This window comes from Carlito syrichta, unplaced genomic scaffold, assembly GCF_000164805.1.
Source record: "Carlito syrichta isolate Samal-C Ts95f unplaced genomic scaffold, Tarsius_syrichta-2.0.1 Scaffold303073, whole genome shotgun sequence".
Classification (NCBI taxonomy): Eukaryota; Metazoa; Chordata; class Mammalia; order Primates; family Tarsiidae; genus Carlito; species Carlito syrichta.
In genome coordinates this window covers 275,228-284,062 of record NW_007247169.1, presented here as the reverse complement: position 1 = coordinate 284,062, position 8,835 = coordinate 275,228, and the positions used below count along the sequence as shown (strand labels likewise).

At 43.5% G+C, this 8,835-nt stretch overlaps 1 protein-coding gene across 1 annotated transcript; it reads right to left on the bottom strand.

Annotated features, from left to right (window-relative positions):
* Positions 1-527: 527 nt before the first annotated feature.
* Positions 528-7,239, bottom strand: LOC103259963 (butyrophilin subfamily 2 member A2-like). Its single transcript, XM_008057613.2, has 6 exons — positions 7,161-7,239; positions 6,076-6,423; positions 3,640-3,921; positions 1,290-1,496; positions 809-829; positions 528-710 (listed from the first exon to the last, which is right to left on the bottom strand). The coding sequence occupies exons 1-6, from the start codon at positions 7,237-7,239 to the stop codon at positions 670-672; spliced, it is 978 nt and encodes a 325-aa protein (XP_008055804.1). The 3' UTR covers positions 528-669.
* Between the last annotated feature and the right edge of the window lie 1,596 nt (positions 7,240-8,835).

Here is an 8,835-nt window from a genome sequence, read left to right as displayed (position 1 = left end):
TAATGTTAATCTGTATTTACAGCTGCTCTCCAGTGCTAATATCGCTGTCTCAGCTCTGCCTCAGATTATCAGGCATTAGATTCTATTAAGAAGTGCACAACCTAGATCCCTCATATGCACAGTTCACAATAGGGTTTGAGCTCCTATGAGAATCTATTGCCACTGCTGATCTGACAGGAGGCAGAGCTCAGGTGGTAATGCAAGCAATGGGGACTGGCTGTAAATACAGATGAAGCTTCACTTGCTCACCTACCACTCACCTCCTGCTGTGTGACCAGGTTCCTAACATGCCATAAATTGGTATCAGTTCCTGGCCCAGGGGTTGGGGACCCCTGGTCTACACCATCCACAGGTTATAAACAGCTTACAAACTGATCCAGGATCCAAGAGCAACACCTACTGAAATGTAATTCTCGGGGAGGTCTATTATGTATGACAGAGCTCTGGTAATCTATTAAATTTTTCTAAAAGAGAAGGAATTGGAGATCATAAACTGTAGGGTTAATTAAGAGCTGCTGGAATTCTCTGACACTTCTGTGTTACAGTGCATCATTGGCGGGACATTGGTAATGAATCCCAGCCCCCGATGTTCTTGCCCAGCCTTGGGCCTCTTACTCATCGCCTCTTAAGAGTCCTTTTGGCTGGCTAGTGGGAAGAAAGTTCACATAGTCAGAGGCACTCACCAGCATGTAAGAGTGTCCTTCTCCATTCTGCAAGGGACAGATAGAGAGGTGAATGTCATGAGATAATGGCCAATGAGCAGAACACAAGTTGGGTGTGGAGTTTGTTCAGGAGAGGGTAAACTTACGCAATTCTTCTTGAAGTTGCTCTGAAAAAGAAACAGAAACAAAATATGTCCTCAGTAGAAAAACTAAGAGAAGGTGTGTGTGCTACATAATGCAGAACACGTCCCTTCTATGAACACCACCGTCCCTCTTCCTCATGCCTAGGGAAGAGTCAGAAATCAGAAATGGTATATGATCAGGTACATGACTGGGTAGTATCAGTACATCTCTGTTGCTTTGTGCAACAATTTGAAGCTTTATATAGCTAGACAAATGAATGAAACGTTTGCCGAATGGAGGACAAGAAGCTTGGAGAGATTAACTTCTAGGACGTGAAAGCTCCAACCCTTTGCTGCTGCTGCGGCTATGCATTTCCTTTCTTGCTTCCCCAGGTTGCTGCCTATCGGAGCTGTGCCCTTTCTATGGCAGTGAACTGTCCTATTCTTTTATCTTTTATTTGAAGTTATTTCTCTTTTTCCACACATTCTTTATCTGGTTCCTTACGTGCAATTTTTTTCTCTTCCTGTTCAAATTCCTTTTCCCCTGAGAGAATCCGTTTTTCCCTTTGGAGTTTCTTGATCCAGTAGAAGCTCACAGACATCAAGATGGTCAGAATAGCCAAAAAGACAGCCAAGGCCACCAACCAGGGATATATGGCCAGAATGACAGCCAGTGCCACCATCCAGGGAGATGTGCTTGGTGTAAAGGATTCTAAAAAGAAAGCAAGAAAAGTTTGCTCAGGAAACCCGATGTAAAAGTGTTCCTAAGGAGTACATATGATGAAGTCCCTCAGGTTCCTGCTTTGTGGGCTTCTTCTCCCTCAGAAAGTACAGAGTGAGGAAAAATACTGTGACTCAGTATCAGTGAGCCTCAGTAACAGACAGGGCCAGGGGCCAGGAAGTAGAAAGGCAGAAATACCTATAGTCACTATGGGAAGGACCAGGGTGACTAGAGGGTGACTAGAGTCACCAGCCATGCTGAATCAGCACAGCTACCAGCCTGGTTCAAGCCATCACCACTCTCCAACTGAAATACTGCAAAATCCTCCACCTTGCTGTCCTTACCCTCTGCAATTCATTAGAGCAGCCCAAGCGAGATGGTGTGATTATTTGCTGAAAACCCTCAGTGCTTCCCATTTGACTCAGACAAAAAGCCATCTGTTGTGGCCTAAGCTGCACCACATAATGTGGTCTCATTACCTATGTGAATTGATTTCCTCTCACTCTGGACACTCACTCCATTTCTAACACACCATTGTCAGTCACCTCTTGGGATTCCTCGAAACTGCCGGGCACACTCCTTCCTCAGGCCTTTTGCATTTGCTATTCCTGTTACCTGGGTTGCTCAGTCCTCAAGCATCATCTTGGCTCTTTGCCTTGATTGCTCAATTCCCATCTTTACAGTGAAGTCATTCTTGACTATCCTGTTAATAATCACGATGCATCTACCCTGGCTCTCCTTGCTTAATTTTTCCTACAGATGTTCTTCAACATCTGATATCATATACAGATAATGAATTATTTAACCACTTGTTTTAATTAATCATTTATTTATTGCTCTCTCTTTTTCTAGAATGAGAATTCCATGAAGGCAGAGATCTTCATATGTCTTCGTTTTTTTTTAATCAATATTTTTTTATTTTAATATTGTGGGGTACAGTTAAGGGTTAGGTATACAAATATGCTTCGTTCATGCACCCTTGTTAATAAGGGGTGTCTCCCCTTCCCCAGACAGATATTGACTACCCTTAATACCATCTCCCTCATATGTCTTTTTCTTTTCTTTTCTTTTTTGAGTTGGTGTCTCATTCTATCCCCCAGGCTGGAGTGCAGTGGCATGCTCATAGCCACTACAGCCTCGACCTGCTGGGCACAGACAGTCCTTCCGCCTCAGCCTTCTTGGTAGCTGAAACTACAGGCATGCCACCACACCCGGCTAATTTGTTGATTTACTGTAGAGATGAGGGCTCTCCAAGTTGTCCAGACTGGTCTCGAACTCCTGAGTTCAGGTAATCTTGCCTCTGCCTCCCAAAGTGCTGGGATTACAAGCATGAGCCACTGTGCCCGACCATATGTCTTTTTCAATGATTTACCCTCAGGTCTAGAGAGAGCACTGTCTTGAACATAGGAAATGATTGTTGAGGATTTGTTGAATAAACTATGAAAGTGTGAAGATAGGGAATTTCTCCAGCTCTGTCCCTTGGGAAATCCCATGGGCAGGAAGGGAGGGCTTCAACAGACTACCTATACCACCCATCCCAACCACTCTCCGTATTTTATGATTGTTCTTAATGTTTATAAATTGCTGCAGCACAAGGACCTAATCAGGAAAAGTAAGATCAGATTGACTGGGTGAAGTGGCTCATGCCTGTAACCCCAGCACTTTGGGAGGCTGAGGCAGTATTGCTTGAGTCCAGGAGTTTGAGACCAGCCTAGGCAGCATAGCGAGAGCTCCTTTCTAGAAAAAAATAAAATAATTAATTAGCCATGTGGTGGCATGTGCCTGTATCCCAGCTACCTAGGAAGGCTGAGGTGGAAGACTGCCTGAGCCCAGGAGATTAAGGCTGTGGTGAGCCATGATCCTACCACTGCACTCCAGCCTAGGTGACAGAGTAAGACCCTGACTCAAAAAAATAAAAATAAAAAATAAGATTTACCCTCAGAGAAAAGGCCCCTATTCATGTGTTTGAGACTTTTTGATTTCCCCTTTGTGATAGGGGAGAGGCCTCAGCTCAGTCGCAGCTTTCAGCTCCTCAGGGTCCACCTCCCCCCACCCCCATCCCCTCTCTGGGTTCCATCTATGTGCTGAGGATCCTGCTTCCACACAATGGGTCTCCAGAGGGCAGGGAACTAACCTGGAATGAAAATCACAGTTTCCTTCTCCTGGCCCAGGAGGGTGTTGTTGACAGAGCAGGACATATTTCTCACAGAGTCATCCCTGATGATCACAGCCACAGTGACCAGAAAGAGGCCATCTGCATCAGCAGTGTAAGTCTCCTCCAGGGATGGCACGACCTCACCATAGGGGTCTTTCCATATCGCGAGGGGCTCTGGGTACCACCCTCCAGATGTGCATTCCAGTCGAATGCCCCCATCCTCATGGCCCTTCATTTCAATGAGGGGATTAGAGCCCAGGCCTGGAGAGGGAGAGCAGGACTCAGCTAAAAAGGCAGTGGTGAGTGGTGTCTCAGTCCCTACTGCATCTCTTCTGTGAAAAAAGGAAGAAATAATCTTGATGTAGGAGAACACCAAGAGACTTATACAACAAATAAATTGTGAGATCTCTAAGAGGAAAGGGCCATGTTGCACACTTTTCTTTGTCTTCCACCTACAAGTCTCAACACAGTACCAAACATGTATCTGTACTATACATGCTTGTTGTTCACTTTATTCTTCCAAAGATTAATTTTCTCATTTCAAGGTGTATATGTCCAGTCCAACCTTAAACAGGCAGGTTGAGTATTTCACTTTGTTTCTAGGAAAACTTCTCAGTAGATCTCATTTTCTTAAGGCTCTTGAATAACACAATGACAATAAACTGCTAGGCTGGGAGAATATTAAACAACAACAACAACAACAACTTTTTGACCTGAAGATATTGATGCTTCTGTTTAATGTGGGTATTCATATCTATCTACTACCCAGAGGAGATGATGGTTTTTAGGAGAATTGAGAGAGCTAGATGGCAAAGCCTACCCTTATTATGATTGACAAGATGTTTATCTCCCAGAGTTTCCACCCATGAGGCAATTCTCTTATAGTCCATTGAAGAATCAATGTATTAGAAAGATCTGGATCTACTTCTAAGATCCTTAAGATAATGACATCACTTTTTCAGTGTCAGAAAGTCATCACCACAAATCCCAAGACTCACCCTAACTATATTCTGTCTTTAAATTAATCTCCAATAAAAGACAATACCAGGTGCTAGAGAACTGTAAAGACATGACCCTGGGAGACCAACTAACCACGTGTAATCATGCAAACTTCCTTTGAGTAATTTCAATGTAAAGCCTGCCCAATAAATTACACCCAAGATAGAATATTAAAGCAATCACTTAAGTCTAGTGCTTCTTGCTCACTTTAATTTTTGTCAAGAGAAAAAAAAAACCAAAACATTATTTGTGCATTTAAAGGCTCAAATAGAAAGACTGAAGTAGAATAAGAATTCAAATAACTCAGGAAATTGAAAAAAAAATAAGTTCTACAAAACATTCCATGGAGTTCAATATGAGAAAGGACAGAAATCAGCCAGCCAACCAACCTAAAAAACAAAAACCAACCAACCAACCAACTAATAAAAAGTCCTATAGCAACTCAATGCAGAGTGAGGAAGGCCAGGCCAGGGTGCTGTTTACCAGGAAATAATAGAGGGTTCCTACCTCACACAAACCTTAACTCTTCAACCATGCAACATTCCTATAAACATAGTCAGGACATAGGGTGGGGAACTCTCCTTCCATGATATTGTTTTAATCAGATACAAGGTTGCTATTGTGAGTCACAAAGATGAGGTTTCCTACCTGTTATGATTTGAAGCCCCCTGGGAAGGCAGCACTCTCCCCAATCCTCACCTCCCCTGGTCTGATGAACTGAAATGCCACCACAGCGCCTCTTGATTCTGAAAGGCTTCTCCTGTCTTCAAATGTTTCATTTAATACCTAATACACTGACCCTAGGAATGAGGTCACATTTAGAGTCATTTTAACAAACTCCTAGAAATCCTAGTGTAAATGGACTTCAATGCTGAAATTTTATCAACGTCCCCCTAGCCAAAGTCTCACTCTGTGGGGTCACCAGACTTCACATGCAATTTTGCCTCTGTACTTAGTAGTGCTTTAATAAACCATCTATTTTTACTTCAGTCACTCACTATAATCAGTATTTGATAAAAGGGAAAAAAGTCAAACTAATATTTCTCAAGAAATGAAACATCCATGTCATAGTTCTCTGAAGAGTCCCGGGTGTCCTGGGACAGTTATTGACAGTGACTCCTCTTATTTTCAAAAGTGCAGTTTTAATGGTCAAAAGGCGTACAGGTCTCTTCAGGAACTAGCCATTTCCCCCTGCCCAGGGGCCACAGCTGAGTTCTGTGTGTTCTTCTCAAGAAGTGATGTCCACAGCTTAGCAGGACATACCCACTAATATGGACCTTGGGTAGAAGTCACCTTCCCTGTGGAAAGAAGATTCCAGGCAAAAATCTGCTGGTTTGCAAAGGGCTTGAGGTTAGCAGAAAAACTTCCCCAATGTCACACTGTGAAAACGTACCTAAGCAAAATGAAGTGACCTACCTGCCACCATGAGGCGTGTGATGGCCTCATCATAGGACCTGCCTTCTTGGAAGTAACAGCGGTAGATGCCATTCTCCTGGGCTGTGATGTTGTGAATGACCAGGGCCACGCTGCCCCTGCTGATGTCTTTGCTCACAAAGGTGGTTCTTTCTCGGTACTCCTCCATCTGCTCCTCTGTTCTCTCTCTCCCACCCTTATACACGAACACTGCAGGGGAGAACTGAGACCGGAACCATCGCACCTCCATGTCCTCAGCATTTTTCTCAGGTGACAGATGGCAGTGTAATGTGATGTTTTCTCCCACCATGGCCAGGATGGGATCAGCTGGCCCCACAACAGTAAACTGGGCTGTTCAACAAAGGGGTAGAATCAGACATGGACTGCAGCCATCAAACATCTAAGCCAGGGACTAGAAAATACTTTCCAAGGCCACAGGGGTTTTCTGGGCTAAGAATTCTGGGGACCAGTAGCTGAGGCTAATCAGTAGCATCCCTGGGAGTAGTAGCTATAGAGGCTGCTACTGCTTCATGAAGGAAATTTTGAGGAACTCACACTGAGTACCCTCTATAGATCCTATGTCCCTGAGGACACTTTCCTCTATTCCCAAATCTAGCACCGTGCCTGCGTGTAATATAAACTCAGCTATCCAATAAGTTATCTCTCCACTAGCTAGTCCAATCAAAACGAGCTGTAAAAATAAAATCCACACAAGGTTTTGTTGATTTAAAATTTTTAAATGGTAAATATCTCATTGATAATATTTTGTACTAACTAAACATTTAAGTGTTAATGTGTAATTATTTCAGTGAAACAAAATACATTGTTAACATTTATTTCAGGTTTGTTTTACGTTTTAAAATAGACTAAAATTAATTTTTAAAAGTTTGTGATTGTTTCTGCTGCTTGCCTTTGTGGATCTCACTGTATTTCTTTTGTACGGCACAGGTATACATCCAGTGAGCATGCTCAAAATGAAAGGAAGTGTCAGCACCCCTATAGTCCTTCTTCCATTTTTTCTCTTTGCAGACTGAAATGTGGATGCTACTTTCTGATAGTTGATAGGAGTAGGAGGTGTACATCCCTACCTGAGGCCAGTGCAAACAGACTGAGCAGGAGGAGAAGGAAAGCTGGCAGAGAGAAGCACAGGGAAGCAGCTGGCTTCATAAGTATCACGGAAGGAGTCACGCAGGATAGGCAGGAACCAGAGGCCTAGGGATACACAGGAGGAGAATCAGCCTAGCACACTTGGCATCACAGTGCTGGTCGAGCTCAACCTTTCCTGTTACCCATATGGGTCTCATCAGCACCCCAACTTATGTCTTGGGCAGTGTTTGCTGCCCCAATGTTTCACTATCTCCCGATAGATAGATTCACTAAGTATTCCATTAAATAACCCATAAATAAAATAATCCAGCAGCAGTTTTCTGTCCTTCTCAGCTCACTTCTCTGGCCAAAGACCAGTTTCTTCAGTTGTTACTTGATATTCTTCCCCATCCTCCCTCCCTTCTCTTCTTCCTCCTCATGACCCAGGCCAGACTACCCGAGGTAAAGCCAGCATGTTGTGCTTTCCACCAGTGAGTTCCCCCTCTCACAGAGATCCCTCTCTGGTCTGAGGCAGATTCCCTTTCCCCACCTACCGTCTTTACCCAGAGCAGCACTTCCCCTCCCTTTCCTACCTTCTTGAATTACCCGCTATGTTTTCTTTTCTCTTTTGATCCTCAAATGACGATTTTCCGATCCAACCCACCCACAGCAGTCACCACCAGGGAACAAACCGTCCTGAAAGATGAAAGAAAACTTTTCTTCTTTTCCCATTGGTTGTGATGCATGGACCTGCGGGACCAGGATCTCAGATCTGGTCCCCTGGGTGTCCTCAAAGTCCCAAGATTTCCACTGAATGCTTTAGAAAACAGGATTGGCCAGCTGTGGGCCACCCAGCCTATAGTGTTCCTGAGTCTTATTTCTCACCAGTTACTAGGTAGAATACACAGAGTTAAAAAAAAAAAATGTGAAACAGCAAATAGGCTGCTAGGTCTATTTATTTCGTTTTTCTGTTCAGAAGCAAGATCAGTTTTTTCTTTTTCTTCCATTTCCCTACCCTTCCTTTTCCTGTCCTCTTTTCACCTCCTCCTCCTCCTCCTGTTTGCAAAGGCTTGAGATTTGTGGCATTGCTGTTAATTGCCAGTACTAATCTGTGTATAGAAGTGTGTATGTAGAGGTTGACTTTGCTGAGACGGAGAAGGAAGGAGGTAAACATGAGCAGCGCTCTTTTCAAGCCAGACAATTTTTATTCAAGTTTTGGAGGGTTTATTCTAGGTTTAGAGATTGGGTCAGGTGGGAAAGGGAAGTTTTGGGAAGCAGGCATGAGTGGAAAGAGAGGGAGAGAGGGAGACTTCATAATAGCTGCAGTGGCTATAATGAATGTAGCAAGAAAAATAGAGAGATCGTGACACTGAGACTATTATAGGAAGTGGCACTTATTATGCTGGTTAGCACAGCGGGCCTGAGAATTTAATGTGTTCAAATCGAGCGTCCCAGAACAGGAGACTTGGGGTCTCATACCCTTGTTTAGGTAAGGGAGGGGGGTCGTGTTGAGTGATTACATATTTTCTTTGGAATTTTACAAGGTTGTACTCAACAAAATCAGATTTTTTAAAGAACAAATGGTTTTCAGGAACTGTAGGCTTGTAAACCGTCAACTTTAGAAGGGGGGTTTTAGATAAGATTCTTTTTTTTTTTTTTAAGTTGGAGTCTCACTCT

Bases quoted from the DNA above. Each gene is read 5' to 3' on its own strand.
- LOC103259963 (XM_008057613.2), bottom strand. From the start codon at position 7,239: ATGAAGCCAGCTGCTTCCCTGTGCTTCTCTCTGCCAGCTTTCCTTCTC. The intron at 830-1,289 runs GTAAGGAACCAG...TTTCTTTTTCAG, and splicing joins GGAAGAGAAAAAAATTGCAC to AGCAACTTCAAGAAGAATTG. The intron at 711-808 runs GTAAGTTTACCC...TGTCCCTTGCAG, and splicing joins GCAACTTCAAGAAGAATTGC to AATGGAGAAGGACACTCTTA.